This window comes from Cryptotermes secundus, unplaced genomic scaffold (genome assembly GCF_002891405.2).
Source record: "Cryptotermes secundus unplaced genomic scaffold, Csec_1.0 scaffold304, whole genome shotgun sequence".
Taxonomy (NCBI): Eukaryota; Metazoa; Arthropoda; class Insecta; order Blattodea; family Kalotermitidae; genus Cryptotermes; species Cryptotermes secundus.
In genome coordinates, this window is record NW_019721521.1 from 3,249,376 (window position 1) to 3,271,866 (window position 22,491).

The 22,491-nt window shown below is 38.4% G+C and overlaps 2 protein-coding genes across 5 annotated transcripts in view; one reads left to right on the top strand and one right to left on the bottom strand.

Annotated features, from left to right (window-relative positions):
* LOC111875442 (ion transport peptide-like) overlaps positions 1-13,205 on the top strand; it is a 38,437-nt gene extending 25,232 nt beyond the window's left edge. Inside the window, exons 2-4 of one of the 2 annotated variants that reach the window (XM_023871696.2) lie at positions 8,311-8,549; positions 10,582-10,702; positions 11,358-11,441. In XM_023871696.2, the coding sequence (XP_023727464.1) occupies positions 8,311-8,549; positions 10,582-10,702 (360 nt within the window). In that variant the 3' untranslated portion in view covers positions 11,358-11,441. Of the gene's footprint in view, positions 1-8,310; positions 8,550-10,581; positions 10,703-11,357 lie in introns of both variants that reach the window. The other variant, XM_023871698.2, reaches the window with a different exon arrangement.
* Positions 1-22,367, bottom strand: part of LOC111875441 (peroxisomal leader peptide-processing protease) — a 192,904-nt gene extending 170,537 nt beyond the window's left edge. For 2 of the 3 annotated variants that reach the window (XM_023871695.2, XM_023871693.2), the window contains exon 1: positions 22,288-22,361. The gene's annotated coding sequence lies outside the window, so the exon portion shown is untranslated. Of the gene's footprint in view, positions 1-22,287 lie in introns of all 3 variants that reach the window. The other variant, XM_023871694.2, reaches the window with a different exon arrangement.
* Positions 22,368-22,491: the final 124 nt, after the last annotated feature.

The window sequence follows — 22,491 nt, forward strand, 5'->3', positions numbered from 1 at the left end:
GGCGTCATGGCAAACAAAGAAGCAGTATTATTTAATGCAAATTATTTATATTTATTAAAAGCGAAAATAATAATTTGAAAATAACGAAGTAGATGTTTCTGATTTGTTTCATTCTGGTCCGTCACACTAACATATCATAAAAAGTTAAACAGTTCCGTCCAGTGTGACTGGTGAAGATTTTTCTTATTTCGGTTATTTATGCCCTTACATAGAATCTTAACAAACCAATTATAAATGTTTTAAAATATTAGAACAACCGCTGTAGTTGTAAAGATTTTAGATTTTACACCCAATTGTACGAGTATATTATTTTATATGTATATATTTTAACTTTCAGAACATATATTGTAATAGTAGCTTGGAACTGTATTGATGTAAAGGTGTCCCTCTGATGATGGTCTCTAAGGCCGAAACATTTTTTCATCAGTAATCTGTCATACGACCGGTCCACAGTCTCTTCCAAAACAGTTCCTCCACTTAATGCGATCTAGAGCTTTCTCCTTCAAATGAAAATATCCTCTTCTGTCCCCAAGGTCATCCAGCATTTTATTACGTCTTTTTCCTCGTCTTCTGGTCGCACACATGGTATCTCTGTTTTTGGAAAGAGACTATCCAGGAAAATTGATAATGTGGTAGTTTTTCCATTTGCTTTCCACATCACAGTACAACAGCCGTTCAAACCACTCTGGTCACGCCTGTTGCTACACGAACTTGAACATGTAAGGGCATAAATAATTGAAATAAGAAAAATATTCACCAGTCACAGTGGACGGAACTGTTTAACTTTTCATGATACATGTTTCTATTTAATTGCTAACACAGTTCTCAGAATACTTCGTGATGAAGAGAGAATGTAACAAGGTGGTAGGTAGTTGACCACCAACCAAGCAAAAGTAATTTCCCATACACCTGGCAAAACTTAGCTGTACACCTTACGGCTATAGAATAAACACACAAGAACCAACTAGTACGACTTCTTGTACGTGATAATTGGATGCTGCTCGCGAAATTCTAATCACGAAGAGCCCCAGTCCACATTCAGGGAATAATTATGTTTCAGCCATATAAGATATGCAATTATTTATATGATGACTCCATTCTGATGTACATTTAGACCACACCCATTGCGGTATCTTACAAAAAGGACCACAGCATTCAAGGCATCTATACTTTTTTATATGCATATCAGTTATCAAGATCCGCGTTTGAGAGACTGCTTGGCGCCCAATGGGGGGCTGTAGAACTCTCTAGATAGATGGGCTGTAATTATATTCGAGGTCTTAGTCCACTGGCAAAGAAATTACATTCCAGTGATCTTATTTTAAAATTTATTTATTATATCACTAATTTAGAACATGTCCGGTGGCCTATTCAAGACACTGATTGTAATATTTTCGCAATCAGTTACATATTGTAAAACACACGTCATACAAAGGATGAACGACTGGAGATCGTATGTATTTATGTACAGTCAGAAAATAATGAGTATCATAGTTCCAACATAGTTCTTAACAAATGAGGTAAATCAAATATATCTTAAAGTTTAAAATGGTTACAATTGAAACCACTCTCTAAGAAGTTACGGGTGAATTTAGAACATCTACATGAATGTATTAAAATAATAAAAATCAAGCAATGTTGGTTATTATAACGAAACTTCAAACACAACACACAAGCACGATCAAAATGTTAATATTAAACTATGTTTTATATTTGAAACGCTAATCTGTTCTATTCAGTACGGGGCTTCAGAAATACGATTTAGAGCTACTGAGTATTTCAGAAAAATTAATTCGCACACAGACTAACAATACTGTTCACACAAACATTTCTCTACTTGCCAGTGGTGTCCACTAATTCGCCCGTGGCGTGTGGGCGGCCATGTTTATGAAGCCCTGATTCAGTAGCCCGGATAATGCTGCTAGAAATGATCTAGAGATTTAGAAGGCTTCTCCTGGCCAAGGAATTAAAAAAAAAAGGATGGCGGAAAGTGACGTTTTGAAACATTCTTGTCTGCAGTGGAATGCCTTCGTAGGTCGAGATTCTACTGGAATTTGGTCTCTTCGTCCAACTCACTCTCCCGGACAGAAAAACGCACCCCATTGTCTGCATTATCTGATAATCGAGATTTGATACACAAGTACATCAATATTAAAGTCGCTTGGGGAATAGCTAATTTATATAATACGGGATGCGATCTCTTCAAATATGTATGTTACAAAGACATACCGCCGACGAGCTGCTGATGACGTAATCCGCATAAAAGGAGAGTATCAGACGTTTACCCTAGCAGCATTGTTCATTCATAACGAATGTTCTAACATAATAGCATATCCTCCAGCTAAGTTGTCCCTTTCTCGTTCCGTAGCGGCTGACCGATAATTACAGAGAACCCATTACACTTTACAACATATAGATACAAACCGCATAACGAGGTGTTGTCTTACTTTTGTTTTATACTCTCCTCGTCTCTCCCAAATTGCTGCGGAAATTACTTGTTTCTCTTCAGCATTGCATCATTCATAAATAGATCAGCAATCAATTTTACAGAATTTAATCACAACAAAACATACACACCAAATATTTGATTAATATAAAAAGTGTCGTTAAATAACAAATGTCATCAATCTTTGGAGGGAAATTCTTTTACTTTTACTGACTACCATATTTTGGATACGCACAACACACAAGGAACCTTTTTCTGAGCAAGGTGAACAATGACTTTATTAGGAGGAATGGTTCGCTTTTTTTCTACAGGGACGTGGCGCCGTGTAGATATTGCGTTAACCGACGTTTCGGAGGAACGTATTGCCTCCATCTTCAGGGTAGAAGAAAAAAGAAGCAAATCAGCGAGCGAGGAACCAGCATGAGTAGGTGCTAACAGAGTCTGTTAGATGGAGGCGATACGTTCCTCCGAAACGTTGGTTAACACAATATCTACACGGCGCCACATCCCAGAAGACTGCTTTCTTCATAGTCACCGCCGTGAAAATCTCAAATCTTATATCTTGTTTCTTGTCAATAGATCCGTCTTATACATGACACATAGAATGGAAAACAAAACAGAACATGCAATGTATTTACAATTCACGTTACATCTTCCCCAAAACGAAGGGCGAGACTTAATGAGTAATTATGTTAACACCAAGGAAACTGTTTAATAATTCATAATGTGTATGTACGTGTATTAAAAGTCTTCAAGTCCATACAATCACATTTACCACTTCTACACTACACTGTTTAATAACGTTCAATGTTACAGGTCCTGCGGAATGAAACAAAGAAATGGGTTTCTCTGTTGCATACGGGGACCATAGGATAAACATTTTTTGCTTGGTATCTTTGATCGTATTTCACTATGAAAAGTTCCTAACTGTAGACCTATACAAATCATAACAAATCATTACTTTAATCGCTTCAGTTTTACAAAAACGTTTCCGTAGAAAGACTCGACAAATTATATTTTCAGTAAAAGGTAAAAAAGGTAAAGTTGTCCCTGTGCATAACTAATTCAGCACTACTCCATGAAGGCGTATGGGGCAGTGGATATATAGATCAATATTTTCTTGACCTCGGCACTAGTAGGTGGTAAGTGGTCAGTTTCACGCCCCTGCCGCTTTATCCCCGGGGACAGAGTCCCCGGCATCCATTGAATAGGAGGTTTAGTGGGCCCCAAAGCACGTCTGGACGCTGTGGAGAAAATTCTTGACCCTACCGGGACTCGAACACCGACCCCTCGGTACGTCCAGCCTGTAACCAGTCGCTATACTGACTTCGTTATCCCGGCTCCTCATTATATTTTTAGTTTAGACTAACAATTAGATTTAAATTATTCGAGGAGGAAAATTACGTATAGTTTAACGTTTTCTACAAGATATATGGAGAAGGAAAGTAAGAGCGCAAAATGACAATAAATGTACTGCGACAAATAGCCACGGAGCACCTGCAAAGACCTTCACGTTCACGGTATATAACCTTACCTTTCCTTCTGACATTCTAGTGAGATTCGATCATTTATTTCTTATAGCACTGATAGCTGGTGAAAGTCACTTTATTATAATGTTGGCCGTGGGTTAAAAGGTGTAGAAACTGCATACATTTCACATGAATGCATAATGACTGATTATTCTTTAGGTCACTTAACGAACGTTGCTTGCCTGTAGAGACAATAATGTACGGCGCTGAAAAAAAAAAGTGGAAGGCATCGAGCGTCGCGGTCGAATGGATTGTACACCTGCCTCACGTTCGGGAAATTCCAGGTTCAAATCTCGATTGGGATACCGGCTGTCCTGATTGAGGTATTTCGTTGCTTTCCTCAGTCCCTTCAGGCAAATTCCGGTCAGTACCTCAAATTAGGTCATATTCCACATTCTTCTCAATTCATTATTCAGTAATCATCCTGCCATTCGACGCTATATAATCTGAGGTAATGAGAACGCCATTAAATAAACTTTTTTTCCCCCTTGGGACTACAGCCCCAGTGGGCTAGACCTATCTCCATGAACTTCTCCGTCTAAATAAACTATACGCCTAAATAAATAAGAAATTCATCATGAGCCAATAGATGGGGATTTGGAAGGAGGTTGTTGTGGCCCATTTGAGAACAGACCTATCACTCCGATACTAATCTAGCGACACGGGGAGAAAAACCTTAGTCAGGATAGCCGTGACCTGGTCGAGATTCGAAGTGCATACCTATCAGATACAAGTCTCGAGCATCACTGCTACATCAGTCTGCCTGGGACGCCTGCTTTAGAGATCAGATACCTGATCGCGAAACGAAAATGTCCACATTTTATGAAGATTATCTTCTTCTGCCCCTGTACTTAATTACGTAATTACGCACTACGCCATGAAAACGTATGGGGAAGTGGATGTATAGATCCACACATTCTTGACGTTGGCACTAGTCAAAGGTGAGTGGTCAGCTTTACGCCACGGCCGCTTTACCACCCGGGAAAATGTAACTGGTACCCATTGGATAAGAGGCTGGATGGGTTCCAGAATCGGTCTGCATGACGTGGAGAAAAGAAATATCTTGCCCCTGCCGAGACTCGAACTCCGACCCCTCGGCCGTCCAGCCCGTAGCCAGTCGCTATACCGACTGCTCACTAACCAAACTGAAATTAGGACTCTTGCCCCAGGGAGGTTCTGGTTGCTATCGGCGACATCAACATAACAAGGAGCAAACAACAATTCTGTTCTTCCAAATTGGTTGCTGGGTAATGCTAAAATTGTTAAGAACCAATCAGAAATAATGAATAAAGAGACATTTCACAATCAGCACACCACACCGAAATTATTATTCGAAAGGTGTTCCGTTTTGTTCACTGCCTCAAATATTTAAGCACAGTTCTGGAGAAGAAGATAGGTCTATCAATATTCGTCCTTTTTTTTTATAGGCAGGACGACAAAGTATTCATTCACAAGCGCCATAAAAACGTTACCGCAAAAATGTCTCCGGATATGCTCGCTGAGTGTGGTCCAAAATTCAGACCACAGGTGTACGCTTAGGAATGCTGACTAAAGACTAATGTCTGCTAATGTTAATTACCTGAAGAAAAATACGTTTCTCGGAACTCCCTTAATAAGCCATATTGTAAGTTACTCAGTGATCTCAAGGTGAGGCTGCCAGCCTCGTGTTCTACTCGTAATGATCATTAGGAATTTCCATTGCTTTTATCAATCATTCTGGACCCACTATTGATTTGACTTGACTTAATTCTTTTAGTTTCGAGTGGAACATGGGGTTCCTGTGAAAATTCTCCAGCTTCTCCTCTGGTTTGCCAATGCCTTAACCTTCCTCCAGCTCTTTCCCATCTCTGACATTTCCTCTTCTCTGTATCCACTATTATTTATCATAAAATATTTCTAATGAGAATCGACAATCCGTTTAAAAATATTTAATAATTCTTTAAAATGTGCAATGGTTTGTTAACATGAATGGGGTACTTCGTGGCTAACTTCAGTCGAGACAAATATTAGCGTACCTCTAAAAGGCAACACGATTACCAATAACCACGTGTAATTTCATTCAGCAGCAGTTCGTCAGAGCATTTGAACCGCGTGCCTCAGGCCCATGTTTATTCCTTTCAGAGTCATGTATAATTTTTGGTAAACGTAACTGCTTTGAATGTCAATTTCTAAAAAAATATAGTTATTCCATGCTCACTACCACCAGCGTTCTTGAGTACCCAAAATTTTAGTTCTCCCCGCAGCCGAAACCATCAAATCCTGTTAGACAGAAATGTACAAAACCAAGGTAGAATACACAATCGAAAGTCCCCCTGTATATTGATTCTCAACATTCATGCTCCTTAATAGGGACCTTGCAATTATGGGTTAGAGGGCAGGTTTCTTGTAATTAACCTTGTTTAAACTGAATGAATATAGGCCTATGTTGCGACCGAGTGTAGCGATATAAATTAGGTACATCCAACGTAGATGGACTGTTTAAAAATGCAGAGCCTATATCAGTGTATCGCAACAGGTGGGACGCGTCCAACTGGTGAGACTTGATGGTTGGCTGGATGGGATGTGACGTCTCTAAACTAATAAGCAATTCAGTGACATAACATTAAATTAAACAAAAACCTTCCTCTGTTCCGGGAATGCTTTCCCACAATCTGTCTTGAAGAAGACCAAGTCAGGGTACTCACCGCTAATAGAACTGTATTGTTTTTATATAACCATAGCAACAAACTGCAGGCCGATTACGAGTATAAAAAAATTCTTATAATCTCTTAAGTTCTTATTAGCGTCCACTAATGATTAATACAATAATATACTATAATACTAAAATGTGTATAATTGTAGAAGTATATTATTAGAAGAAGGCTTTGTTTTGCTGTGGTGAGACTACAAGCCTGTTTTTGACAAAATGGCCGATGGGCCGCAAGATACATAAGGATGAAAATTGCTGGTCTACACAACATGTCTCGCATCCGAATACTGCAATCGATTACAAATGGTGAGAAGAAGAACACTCGCTTCTTCTTCTCGGGGCCTCCGTATGCACATTATTGGAATTTAAAAAGAACTGTCAGCATGTGTTGTTTCATATTCTTAAGTCAAGACGCCCAGGTCATACAGGTTGTTAGTTATTTAATAGATACACCAATATTTGCTCACTGCTGTTGTTTCTTACGGGATCTGGCGTAGTGAAGATGTTGTATTGCGACGCGCTGTCATTTTGGCCACTGTTTTATTGGTGACCGTCAATCTGAGGCAGTAAACGTTGTTTAGGCATGGGGGAACGGAAGGGAAGTGCCTTATGTTTTGCAATAAACAACCACTTCTCTGCCTTTTTCATAATTTTTCTTTAGAGTAAAGTTTCGCGTTCTACCTCCATGGTTAACCATAATGGTGACGACGATGATCACTCGAAATTTCTATGGTCTTTGCATAGAACATAAGAATAGGAAAACTCACGTGGAAAGAGATAACTTCTAAGGCTAAGATTCGAATGCGAATAGCCTGTAATACCGGTACATATTAAAATGGATCTTGACGGATATAGGATGTGATTATGTACTTAAATTAAAATGAATCAGTGTCCGTAGTTATTTGCTGTAATGGGCCGCGCCATAACTCAAGCGGTTAGTCGCTGGTTTCTCACCGCGGCGGCCCGGGTTCGATCCCGGGTCTGGTCAAGTTGGATTTGTGGTGGACAAAGTGGCGCTAGGGGCAGGTTTACTCCGAGTACTTCGGTTTCCCCTGCCAATCTTCATTCCACCAATTGCTCCACAATCACCCTCACCTATCATCTGGGGCTGGTACAATAGGCCAGAAGTGGCCACATTACAAGGGACTTAGTCCCACTCCACTAGCACTAAAGAAAAAAGTATTTGCTGTAATGGTAATATATCGTTGATTCCCTTAAGTTGGTGAAAGTCAGAACTTTATACCGGTTGTTGTATTTGAAGGTCTCATAATTTTATCTCAAAACAATTTTCGGAATGCCAAGTACCTATGACACCATCTACTTCTAGTTTAAGCTAAAAATGTGTCAAAGAATAGCTGTAAGGTAACAAAATGGTACGGCTTCATTTGTATCTTAATTGGAGCAAGATTTCGCGCCATAATAATCGTATGTATGGCTAGTATGTTTGGCCAAATGGCTTCCCGAGTACGTATTACTTTTCGGGCCAGGGGGTTGTTCAAATTATCAACTTAAAACAGCTGTGTCCCAGTGAGAAAGTACTTCTATCATCATTCAAATGCATCATTAATATCTCATACAGTATCTTCATCTATCATTATGAATTTCGAAAGCGCAAGTCAAGTGACATAATCTGTTTACTGTTTCAGATGCAACAACTACAATTAACCCGGATGCTGGCGTGCTCTCTGTTCGTCAGCATGATCATCGCAAGTTTATTAACAGGTCCTTCGTCGGGGCTGGTTCTCGGACATTCACTTAATAAACGCTCCTTCTTCGAAATTCAATGCAAAGGTGTCTACGACAAGAGTATCTTCGCAAGGCTGGATCGAATCTGTGAAGACTGTTACAACCTTTTCCGGGAACCTCAACTTCATTCCCTTTGCAGGTATACAGACCCACTCTTCTGTTTATATTTCAATCAAGTAAATATATGAGTTCCTTTAAAGGAAGAATGTGTATTTGTACCACTCTCTCGACTGGTAACTTTCGCTCTCGGTCCTTGTATCAGTATATGATAGTCAGCTGAATAAGAAATAAATTCGTTACTCAAAAAATAATTATTTTGCGATATAAATTTTACGGCCATTAAACAACCGAAATTGGTTGCGTGTGTCTAATATGTGATGTCTTCGATGTACATCAGAGTAGCTAGGCATTAAATATTTATTTAATTCATATACCATTAGCATTGTTCCCGAACTAAAACGTTTACGAACGCATTAAGTGACGAAATTATATTCATTTTACACCCGAGAGCACCTATATAAGATATAAATTTTAGCTCCATATCTACGAATATCTTCTTCATACCTGTGACAGAATAAATAATTTATTTTTCGAGCATTCCCAAATCGAAAAAGAGCAATACCCTACTCGATCATGTAATAATTAACGAAATTTCTTGATGACTCAAGAACCGAACTGGTGTACAAGGCTGACATGCATGTGCATTTGATAATGCAGCTGGGGGGGGGGCTGCAGCAGTGTAAGATTTCTGGGAAGCACCCTTCACACTGATTACCTTACATACCTCAAATAGGAGTTTTCTCTATAATATGCTTGTAAAATTTCAACTCACTTCTGATGACATTTTTAAGTGCAATGTGGAAACTTCTAATTCAGAAATTAAATGTTATATGTTGGTTTTGCAAACTATAAGAAACGCATCCTTATATATCAGTAATTAAGTAATAACAATACATGCACTCAGTGTCTGAATTTTGATTAAAGAGGAAGCTGAACGTTTTATCCAAAATTAACGATTAAGCCCACTCATGTTAAACTGAAATATATTTTACGCACATTGGGAAAATGGGATGGTATCAGTTCAACCAAAATTAATGCAAAAGAGCACCTCACATCAAGCTGATTTATAAAACGAAATTCATCTGAATTAACAAAATATATCATAATATCATATTTATCCCTCAAAAAGATTACTATATGGATTTCATACGCTAAAACAAACCTTCGAAACTTTTATATCAAAGGCCACATTCACTCTAGTCTGGTAGAAATGTGTTAGTGATACAGAGAAGGATTCATCTGCAGTGGACACTTTAAAGTGAACTGAACACCCCACTGAAATGTGTGACCTTCTGTGAATATAATGTGGATCAAGAGAAAGTAGAGCTCTGAAAGTCCTTTTATCTTTGCACAAAGATCTACACTGACTTCGAATCATATTGTGGCAATAGAAGGGACTTTGACCTTACCCATTTCTCAGCAAAGTTTTCCTTAAACTAAACCTAAAAAATTGTACCAAAAATAAAATGTCACCAAAGGCAGCATTACCCAACAGGGGAAATCAATGTCTGAGAACAACCATAGATAATTAGTTCTTTATAAGGCTCTTGTCATAAATATGTTACCTTAGTCTAAGCTTGTTATTGTTATAGCAGTGATGATATATATATATCAGCACTGCTAGTTTTATTCAACTGACAACAATCAACACATCACCATTGTTCTCTACACCAAGCACATAATAAACCAATCACAAAGCACATATATTTAACTGTCTCTCAGTCCATACCTTTCAGCTTGCAAACCATCTAGAGGGTTCTAACGAAATTTGGTATGGAAGGTGTAAATGAAGAGGGGTCTGTGAATTTTATTTTAGTCTGTAATTGTCTGCTGTAATTCTTATCGGACAGGAAGCCACAATCAAATCAGTTTTCAATGTCATGCATATTTAACAAAATACAATTACAATTTGAATTTACTCTATTCAGTGCAGTATTATTATACTGCTTACCTCTGCCAACAATAGGTTTATACCTACAATAATGCACAGTGAGGGATATAAAATTTCAAAGAAGTCATCTGGAAGTTTTGTGGGCTCTAAACAAGAGGACAACTTTCCAGTCATATTATGTAAGTCACATAATGTTCACAGCTGTTTTACTTCTTTCCAGGAAAAACTGTTTCACAACAGATTACTTCAAAGGCTGCCTGGATGTGCTTCTTCTTCAGGATGAAATGGAAAAATATCAGACGTGGATAAAACAGTTACATGGGGCAGAACCAGGGGTTTAGGTACTTTTGTTTGGTTTTTAGTTGTCATTATTATTATTTACTATTATTATTCTCCTTTGAATTACCTTCTGATTTATTTATTTTTCTTGTCTTTTAAGTTATTATTTTAACTATGTCTCAGTAAATGAGCATTAACACTGAAAGAAATTTACATTTCAGTTATTTAACTAATTAATTAAATTACAATTGTATTTATTCCTTTCTTGTTGTCTCAACTGTTTCGTAAAAATTTGTTGCATTCATGTCACTAATATAACTACTAAAATTTGATTTTAATATTCAAAGGAAACGAACATTTTTGACATCTTGTGCATATTTTTTCTCTTAAGAGTAAACAAAATTTTCATTATTATTAAAACATATTTTTTTTTTAAATAACATTAAAAATATAGAAGATTAAACATAAGTCAATGTTTTTTCCTTGTACATTTTTGCCTCAGACTTTTTTATATGTGTATTTTTATTTTTATTTTCCCTTACATTGGTTTTTGTTGGAGGGAGACTAATTTTTTGATTTTTAGTCCTGCCCTTCAATCTTTCATGGCAGAAAGGATTTTTGATTGCCATTACAGTGCTGCACATGGAATTTTTACATTTCTCATGTCATTTGAGAATATCTCATCAGTACCACCTAACATAATAATATTCATTTCAGATCTAAATGCTTCAGCAGTGATTACTTCAAGGGATGTCTTGAGGCCTTACTCCTAAAAGAGGAAGAACAAAAATTCAACCAAATGGTTGAGTATGTTGGAAAGAAGTAAGACAGAAGAAAATCCAGCCTATGAAAGTTGTGAATATCAACCACAAAATGACAATGAATGAGAAGGTCCTGCATCTGGGAACTTACACCATTTTATTCTAGTCTTGCAGTTGGGTGGGGGGGAAGGAGAAGAAGAAGAAGAAAGAAGAAGAAAAAGAAGGCAAAGAAGAATTTCTATATGTATGATATTACCACTAGATCTAATTGAGTTTTGCTACAAAAATACTGAGAGATCTGGTTCATGAACATTTTCATCAAAACATGAACAGTGCTTGTTTTTATTATTTAAAGCATTAATTTATTAGTTTCATGAGACATCAGTGTGCATGGAACAAGTATGCATTTTTGCATTTAAAATAAATGACTTAATACAAATACAAATATCATGTAACTTAAAATATAATTAAATTATTTCTTCACTTATAGATAAGATCTTCAGTGCAAGTATTTTTAATTTTAATTTAGATTCCCTTAATTTCGGAGTCCTACTTCCAAATATACATTATAATTGTACAAGAAGGAGAAATGATGTGTATTAAAATTTATCATAAAATGAAGAAAAGCATTATGTATGTTTACGTGATATATATTCTTTTCCATATAATTTACACTTTAAACATTGCCTTTACAATTATAAAGTAACAAAACCTAAAAATTGGATTCCGATTGCACAGTAGTGGGTGATATGAATGTCAAGCTATCATTCCAATGTCAGTATTCTAAAATACCTGAATGAAGACATAGAACCCTTCTGTGATTGTACAATATACATTAAAAAACTGCACAATTCACTCTTCAGTAACTTCACATGATGTGTTAACTGTGCAGTAACATGGAAGACAGCCCAGTTTTATTCTTTTATAAAGTTCTTTCCCATTCTATTGTATTACATTTTAACTAATGCTGTGCCTGACAATAATTATAACTGTTGGTTTAGTTGAACTGTGTGTATGATTGTCTATACTTATTTTCTATATTGTTATTAATTACTTGTTTTTTCTCCATGTACAGTATATAATAGATTATGTTTAATTTATTTGAATTTCTTTCTATGAGTCTCTAAGAAAGTACGGGTTGTGTGAATATAATTACTGTACAATGTATTTTAAACAAAGTAATTTGGTCATATGATTTGATTATTGTCAACTTCGTGACTGTTTTCTTATGTTATAATATTTAACCACTCTGACTATCTATGTTCTTGGAAGACGCACATGTTAGAAGCAGATTTACCAGTAGAACTTAAGTCATCACAACTAAACAAACATGAGATCAGTGAAAGCATCTTCATCTATCCATGCATGATAGTTTAAACAATTTATTTATACACTGAAATATACTTTCTACAGAATGGAGTATTTTCATGTTTTTTATTTGTTGCTCTTTTTATTTTAATGTTAACATTGTATATTAATGTAAAAATATCCGAGAAGGGTTGATAATTCAAAGGAAGTTCTTGGTATTGAAGAAGGTGACATTTTACTACACAAAAGGATAAGCAGAAGCAAAATGTACACCAACAAAAATCTCTCATAAATAATATATTTTAAACCATGCTTCTTTTATCTTTTTTGTCTTTAGTTTAATTATGGGAATCTCATGGTATGTGCTCACCTTCTTCTTCTCCAGCTATTTCCACACTATAAAATTGATTCACTGCAAAACAATGTTAATACACATTTTATTTTGTATACATGTGGCAGCTCTACTATTTAAGAATTAAAATATATTTTCAAACAATATTACTCTTCTTTTCCACCTTCTAAACCAATCCTTTTTCATTACAACATAATCTCATGTATGTAAAATAAATGCATTTGTCACAAACGTACAGCAAATGAGATTCATCCACCCAATCATTTTAGTGTTTGTCAAGGAAATGGATATTACAGGGTGTATTGTGGCATGGGAGGCCAGACCCCCAACCTCAGTGAGCCTCCTACCTTTAAGGAGCTCAAATACAACTCTAAATGTTATTAATTTTGTCAACATGTCAACTCAACTCAATGATGGTGGTGGTGGTGATGACGACGACGATGATGATATAAAAGTAAAAGGAAAGAACTATAATAAATCATATGACATGCCCAGCCTATCTTCTTCACTCACTCACATCATGACATTAATAACAGGAAGTTGTGAAGACAATGTTTCAGAAAGTTTTGCTATTAAATAGTGATATCTGCTTTGCAATCACATAATTTCTAACACTGAAGCACTATCCTATGTACTTTTATTTTACTATATGAGTATTGTCACACTATTGCAAGAAACCAAGCTTCAGACTCACATATAACTAACTTCACAGAGTTAAGATATTCTTGAAAGGTGCCAGTTGTGCAGCTACTCAAGAACTTCCCAACATTTTATGGAACCTGATGGTTCATTACCATGTTCACAACAGTCCACTTGTCCCTATCCTTAGCCAGATCAATCCAGTCCATAATACCCAATTCAATTGATTTAAGATCTGGCAAATGGTACAAGTTAAGAAGTTTCTCATTATGCAGTTTTCTCCAATCTCCTGTTACTTCTTATGTCTTTGGTCCAAACAGTCTCCTCAACACAATGTTCTGAAACATCCTCAGTCTATGTTTCTTCCTTAATGTCAGAGTCCTTCTTGGGAATCTAACAAGGCTTCAGCTACTCAAGAAATTCCTCACATGTTATGCAACCTGAATGATCAGTAGTGTATGCAGAGGAGCTGGTCCCTATTTAGCACCAATCATATCTTTTTAAGATCCAACTAATACGTAGGTAAGTCAATAAGTAACTTACAAATGGATATAGAACTTAAACAATTAAGAGTACTGATTTGAAAAATGCTTTTATTGTCCAAAGAATTTTATGCTGTTGGTTTTCGGGGGCTTGTGAAACGATGGGACAAGTGCCTCAATGTAGAGGGAGATTATGTTAAGAAATAAAAGCATTTTTCAAATCAGTACTCTTATTTGTTTAAGTTCTATATCCATTTGTAACTTACTTATTGACTTACACTCATACTAGCTAGGAAGCATAAAACATGTAGGACTGAGGTTTTCACAGTGGTGACTATGAAGAATGCCGTCTTGTGGGATGTGGTGCAGTGTACATCTTGTGTGAACCGACGTTTCGGAGGATCGTATTGTCTCCATCTTCAGGGCAAAAAATCCACGAGTGAGGAACCAGCTTGCCACCTGCTCACACTGGTTCCTCACGAGAAGTATGCTAGCCATATACTCAAGCTGGTTCTTCGCTCGCAGATTTTTCTACCATGAAGATGGAGGCGACACGTCACTCCGAAACGTCGGTTCACACATCATCTACATGATGTCTCATCCCAGAAGAAGGTATTCTTCGAAGCATAAAACACTCATGCACAGTCGAACACACAAGATCAGTATCAGACCGAATCTATGGATTCGTTTTAGAACACAAGTGCGTACGCTAAAGCATCAGCGGCCTTACTAGGCCAGGTTCATACCGTATACTATAGTTGCAACTGAAAGGGTGGGAAATGAGTAGTAAGGTTTAGGGGACTGTTAAATGCCAGTAGTTTCAATAGGAACAGTAGTGCATGTTTAAATTCATGAGGGCCATAAACAGCAAAATGATACAAAGCAATTACAACGTGGAAGTTTTAAAAAATTCTTTTAATGCTTACGGCTAATTTCAATACTTCTGCACAATTTTTCTGCTGTACATGTATGATGTACATCCCCCATAGTCGACTTTGGCAAAACAGCCTCTTTTGAGCCACAGCCTTAAAACTTTCTGCCAGATTGCTTCTGGTTTTTATGTTTTCGATTTTGTGACAATCATTTTTTTTACAGAGCAAGGTCGTCAGCTTTGCGTTCATCCCCCAACCTGGAAGGCTAGGTCCCTGTATTTATGTTCACCAGTGACAGTGTGGCCCAGTTATACTCCCAGGCACGAGGTTTCCTTCTGATTACCAGGGCTACACTGGATGTATTTTAACCCACCTCCACACAGGTACATTCCCCATCAGACCTCCCTCTCAAAAGCATGCGACATTTAAGGCCCTCAAGGCAGTGGGTAATTAGGTTACTGTGTTGTGGGCTGTAATGATGTATAATTGAGTAGGCAGGTACCGTCATTTTGCAGGGACCTGCTACCTCCATCTTCAAGGCAGAAATGATATGATGCTGGAACTGCAAGGAACAGGGAATGTACCTTTGGTCTCTGAGCTTTAGATGGAAAGATGCAGCTTGGCTCTCAATTGGCGGTACCTGAATCTGCAGGCATTCTGTACAAGAGTTTCCTCAGGCACTGAAGTAGTTCGGGAATGTGGTCAGAGTGGACCACACACACAGGTGGCTAGGATTTTTTTTAAAGTACGCCAGAAGGTAAAGGCCGCGCCATAGCTCAAGCGGTTAGTCGCTGGCTTCCCACCGCGGCGAACTGGGCTCGATCCCGGGTCTGGTCAAGTGAAATTTGTGGACAAAGTGGCGCTGGGACGGGTTTTCTCCGAGTACTTCGGTTTCCTCTGTCAATCTTCATTCCACCAAATTCTCCATCATCATAATCACCCGGGGCAGGCTACAATAGGCTAATCAGTGGCCGCCGGGCCGAGTGGACCCAGTAGGACTCCACCCCCACTAAGAGAATAAAAAAAACAACAACAGAAGTTACGAGAAAAGTAAAATGGCCTAGACCAGTATTTCCCAACCTGTGGTCCGCGGACCCCTGGGGGTCCGCGAGTAATTCAAAAGAGGTCCGCGGGATAGTATATTTTCATTAAACTTTATCTTATCATGTTCCTCACACCTGTGATATTTGCAATGTATATCTCTGGCTCTTGAGGCCCATGGTTGAAGTAAAATTTAACGGGACTGTTGGTACCGTTACTTCTTCCCTTTGTAAAGCAGAGGTGAATAACCAACGACTTGTGTAGCTTTTTCCAAGGACATTTTCTTTTGGTCGGCCCATTGCATCTCAGACCCGTGTTTCAGGGTGGACTGCTGTCCTAGTACCTGCTGTCCGACCATTCTCCCCTCCTCCCCCACCAAATCCATCCCTCTTTGGTTGGGAATAAACCTGGGACCATTGACCACGTTTCTTATTCATTTCAGTGGCAGAGCGAACAACCCGTGTTTCTTTAGTTTTTGTGCAGTGAATTTTTATAATATTATACAAGTGTGTTTTTCTCGGTGTAATATTCAGTTTTTCTGCTTTTGTTCAAATAATTGAGTTCACAACGAAACTTCTGATTTTCAGTTTGTTCACGATCTTATTTAGATATGGATCGGTGGTTAAAGTGTGGATCATTGAAACGTAAGACAGACGATAATCCGAGTGGATCTAGTGTTGTCGAAAATAGTACCAGGGCAGATAAAGTTCCTTCCCTCAAAAAATCACGCAAATATTGTCCATCTTATTTGCAAATGGGATTTTCCGTTCTGAATAAAGACGGCGAAGACAGACCACAGTGTGTTCTTTGTTGCGAAGTGTTATCGAATGAATCTATGAAGCCGTCGAAGTTGAGACGCCACCTTGAAACGAAACATGGCGAATCAGTTAATAAGCCAATAGAATATTTTCAAAATAAGAAACTGCAACTTTGTGGTTCACAGAATTTAGTTAAGGACATTGTATGTGGAACGAAAAATGAAAAGGCTGTTCTTGCCTCTTAAGAAGTCGCCCTTCTGATCGCTAGAAATGGACAACGCCATACAATCGGGGAAGATTTAATTTTGCCTGCTACAAAAACGATAACAAAGAACTTGTTTGGTGAAAAACATGCCAACGAGGTGTCTCTAATATCGTTATCTGACAATACTGTGAAAAGAAGAATCGACGAGATGGCTCAAAATGTGAAAGATATTTTGCTAGAACGGTTACGTCATAGTGAATATTTTGCGTTGCAGTTGGATGAAAGCCACGATATTTCAAATAATGCTAATTTGGTAGCTTTGGTGCGATATGAACACGAAAATAAAGTTTGTGAAGATTTTTTGTTCTGTGAATCGTTACCTCTTAATACAACTGCTGAAGCCTTTTCAAAGCTGTCAATGACTTCATAACTACAAATACACTTCAATGGGAAAAATGTGTAGGTATCAGCACAGATGGTGCTCAGGCAATGTCGGGAATACATAATGGTTTGGTCGCACGTATCCAGAAAGTCGCACCTCTTGTTAAATGGACACATTGTTGCATACACCGCGAAGTATTAGCTGCACGCCGTATGCCCTCCAAAATGAAAATCGTTCTAGACGAGGCAGTAAAAATTGTCAATTTTATTAAAGCCCGTCCTCTTAACAGCCGATTATTTTCTGCGCTTTGTAATGAAATGGGAAGTGATCACGAACACTTATTATTGCACTCAGAAATCCGATGGCTGTCCCGGGGTAAGGTTTTGACGCGGTTGCTTGAGCTTCGAGACGAAGTAAGGTTGTTCCTCATAAACTCTAAATTTCAGTTAACACACTATTTAAATGATTTCGCATGGCTCTCCTCTCTTGCTTACTTGGCGGACATTTTTAACATCTTGAATACTCTTAACTCGAGCCTTCAAGGTACATCTGTCACCGTGTTTTCTGTGCAAGACAAGATAGAGGCAACAATCAAGAAGTTAAATTTGTGGTGCAGCCGTATCGAGAAAGGAAAATACGATTCCTTTCACATGCTGAGTGATTTCATTGATTCCAGTGAACAACCCCTTTCTAGTGATGTTGCTGAAAGTATGATTGAACATATGAGGTCATTGGCGTCTCAACTACGTCTGTATTTTCCGTTTGGTCTTGAAAATAACGACTGGATGAAAAATCCCTTTGTAGACTCTGAATTTGAACTTCCTTCTGCCGAGGAAGAGCAACTTATCGAGCTGTCCTGTGATTCGACGTTCAAATTGCTGTTTCCTTCGTTACCGTTACTGGAGTTTTGGTTCCAAGCTAGGTCTGTTTACCCTGAAATTTCCAAAAGGGCTGTAAGACATCTGTTGCCATTTCCCACTACATATCTGTGCGAGACAACATTTTCTCATCTTGTACACATGAAAAACAGATATAGGAACAGACTTAACGTGGAGCCAGATCTACGTCTGAAATTATCCAGTTTTGATCCTGACATTCGAAAGTTGACGTCTGAAAAACAGCACCAGCCATCACATTAGGTGAGTGTTAAATTCATAATATTACGCCTAATTGATATGTTCGTAATCTTCCGAATATCTCCATTTGTAACAGTATTTTATTGTCATAAATAACACATTTAGTGTTGTAAAATTTTAAGTTACTGCTTCATTTTTATGATATGTACTCGTAAAATTTAAAAATTTCCATTTTGGGTTTTATGGGGGCCGCGGTGAATTAATATTCGGTACAGGGGGTCCGCGGCATCAAAAAGGTTGGGAAACACTGGCCTAGACTATGGCTGGAAGATGCAGAGAATGGTTTATGAGAGCTGAAAGTGGATACAGACAAATGGCAAATAATAAGGAACAATGGGTATCCCTCATATAGGGAGCCAAGGTTCCTAGAAGTCTGCAGAGCAGAAGCTTAGTTCAAGTGGATCACTGTAGGAGATGAGTGAATATTTGGATGCGACGCCAACTACTTTGGCTCCAACGACTGGCAGGTATCTGCTGCATCCTTCCTCAGGATAGGAGATGGTGGCAGCTAGTTTCTCCAAAACAATCGTCCCTATTCACCAAACTACGCCGGGCCACACTCCCGGTACACCTCAATACATGCCTCTCCCCTAAAGTTTCAACCTTAGAATTATATCCAATGAAAATTATCAAATAATTCGACTTCGGAGTATCAAATAACAACGGTAACCGCCTCCCAGACAACATGGTGCCAATTCTCACTATAATCTAAGAACCGACTAAAGATATTACCAAAAAAAATTATTCGTTTTGGACACTTTAAGAACTTGTCCTCCCTGTTTGGACAGTCTACTGAAGTTGTTACTCAACTAAAGAACCACAACCAGCACAAAAACAAGACATTTGGGATAAGGGTAATCATGGATTGATGGAAAACAAGTTGAAAATGTACACCGTCACTACCGATTTCCCTGCCATCTATGCTCTAGTCTAGGTTAAACAGTCTTCTATTAGGCAACAGGGAAACCTCATAGCGCAAACGTTGGCAGCACAGTCCATGAAATGGTAAATTAGTATTCCTCACGTTACAGGACTGTCACCTACCACACTACAACACGATGAACAAGTTGTCATACGCGAGAAGGCCACAAAATGACATTCACTTCTCTGAAAATCTCGTAGAATTTTAACAGAATGCCTTTTATGTGAAAGAAAGGACTTTTGCGGAATCCAGATAAAGTTTAAGAGTTTATATACGTGTATTTATTTTGCATCATGTTGTAATAATGAAGAAATAAACTGTAAAACATTTTTCGATAAACCTTCAGTCAGTAGACGCTCAATTAACCGAGGGCAGGATATACGTGGGCTTCGTTTCCAAAACTGACAGGTGTATCCAATGTCAAAAGATAAACATCGTATGAATTTTTTTTTTTAAGATACAAGAGTTCAGTCAACCCGGTCAACCCCTCTCCCCTCTCTTCCTGCTCTTATACAGCTGGGTTGACTTAACTCGACATTAGTCTGCTAGCACCTGCTTACTTTGGTTCCTCACTCGCGGATTTTCTTCTTTTTTCTTCTATCCTGAAGATGCAGGCGATACGTTCCTCCGAAATGTCGGTTAACATAATATCTACACGGCGCCACATTCCAGAAGACTGCTTTCTCCGTAGTTACATATTCCTTTCACTTATTGTCCGTGGTTTCCGGTTATCACAAGAAATTAGTTTCCCATCCAGCCCGGATAATCGGCGGTTTACTATACGATGACAACTACACTTATAAAATTCCTACTATGAAACGAAGCAAAATCAGATTTCATGTTATTGTGTTCGACGCACCTATTCGTCGTTTATGAAATACTTACCGGAATCCCTCGACAACCGCTAAACACCAAGGTCGCCAAGATAAAATGCTTAAGAGTCAGGAGAACTGGGACCGCTGGTAATACTAATTAAAGCAGATGCCTGAACTGGTCTAGAAATCAACCGAACCAATGTTCCTAAAAAATTACAAACCTATTAGAGAGTTTGGTACAATAGGCCAGAAGTGGACGCAGTACAAGGGACTTAGTCCCATCCCACTAGCAATAAAAAAAAACCTATTTGACAGAAGACGTAACACCCAACCCCGCATACATACACACACTCACAAATTAGCACTGCGGTGGTAATCTGGAAGCTAGGAAACTGGTTCTGAATGTCATTACAGCCCTACTCCCGGCAAGAGTGTATTCGCTTAGTGGAGAGTGGAATCCAGCTGGGTCCACTCGGCACGGCGGCCACCGATTGGCCTATTGTTCCTGCCCCGGGTGATTATGATGATGGAGAATTTGGTGGAATGAAGATTGGCAGGGGAAACCGAAGTACTCGGAGAAAACCCGCCCCAGCGCCACTTAACCAGACCCGGGATCAAAGGCGGGCCGCCGCGATGGGAAGCCAGCGACTAACCGCTTGAGCTATTGCGAGGTCTAGCGGTAAGATTGTATCTCTCAGAGTTAAAGATACCGAGATTTTTCTTTTGCATATATATTAAAATTCATAATGTATAAGGGGTGGGCATTCTCGGTCCTTGCACCGCGACCTACAGTGGTCTATTGTGCTTAAAATTCGTAGATACTCGTATATCAAACCAGTGCTTTCTCAGCATCAGCGCATACCAGCATTTTCCGGTGCACTGTATGCTTCAACTCTACGCCAAAAAAAAAAAAAANAAAAAAAGTCACGAGAGTACCTGAAAATGTGTCTTTAGAAAGTAGAGCTATAATAAACCAAGTATAGATAGCAGTTTGCAATGCTGGGTGCAAATGGAAAAATCAAGGATTCTAGTTATCTGCGGTTGGCAAAAGAAATCTTAATAAAAACATCATTTACTTTAAGCTACAGGCTACAAAATAAATCACTGTCTTTTGCTTTTATCACTATATTATCATCAGTTTCATCACATATAGTTCCTTATTTAAATTTCTACAATTATTTTGCATTCTTCTGTCCTGATAAATCATAATTATACATAAATTCCTACATCTAGTGTCGACCATGAAAAGTACTGGAACACTGGAGCTAGATCACTTTATACTACGGATCGGCGGTTAACCTCCAGTCGTAAAGTAACTCTGACATTGTTACTTACTTACTTACTCATGGAGCTGAGTCCTTCTGGAGGAGCCGCCAATTCAGCAACTACTCAAGAATTTCCCAGCATTTTATGGAACCCGAAGGTTCATTACCGTGTTCACAAGAGCCCTCCACTGGTCCCTACCCTGAGCCAGATCTATCCAATCCATACCATCCCATCCTATCTCTGTAAGATCCATTCTAATATTGTCCACCCACCTACGCCTTGGTCTTCCCTGTGGTCGCTTTCCTTCTGGCTTTCCTACCAATATCCTACATGCATTCCTCGTCTCCCCATTCGTGCTACATGACCTGCCCACCTCATCCTCCTTGACTTGGTCATTCTAATTACACCTGGAGAAGAGTACAAGTTATGAAGCTCCTCATTATGCAGTTTCCTCCAACCTCCTGTCACTTCATCTCTTTTCGGTCCAAATATTCTCCTCAACGCCCTGTTTTAAAACACCCTCAGTCTATGTTCCTCCCTTAACGTCAGAGACCAAGTTTCACACCCGGACAGAACAAAAATTATCTTGTCATATCTATGCAAGCGGTACTGTCAAACATTTGTATATACCGTTAATAACAATATATTTTAATCATAAAGCAATTCGTGCAATAAAAAATTCGAAGTAAATGGAGGTTCTGTACTTACAAGTTTCGCAAGTATAACCTCACACCATACCAAATAGCGCTAAGTAGCCACCAACGAAAAGAAAATGAATTCCTGGAAAATGGTCTGTGACTGTAAAATGACCAGATCCTCTTGAACGTTTAATCACTACACATATAGTCTGCAGATTACATCACGAAATTGAAATGTAATTAACTATTGTTACCAATACTTATCACTGCACAA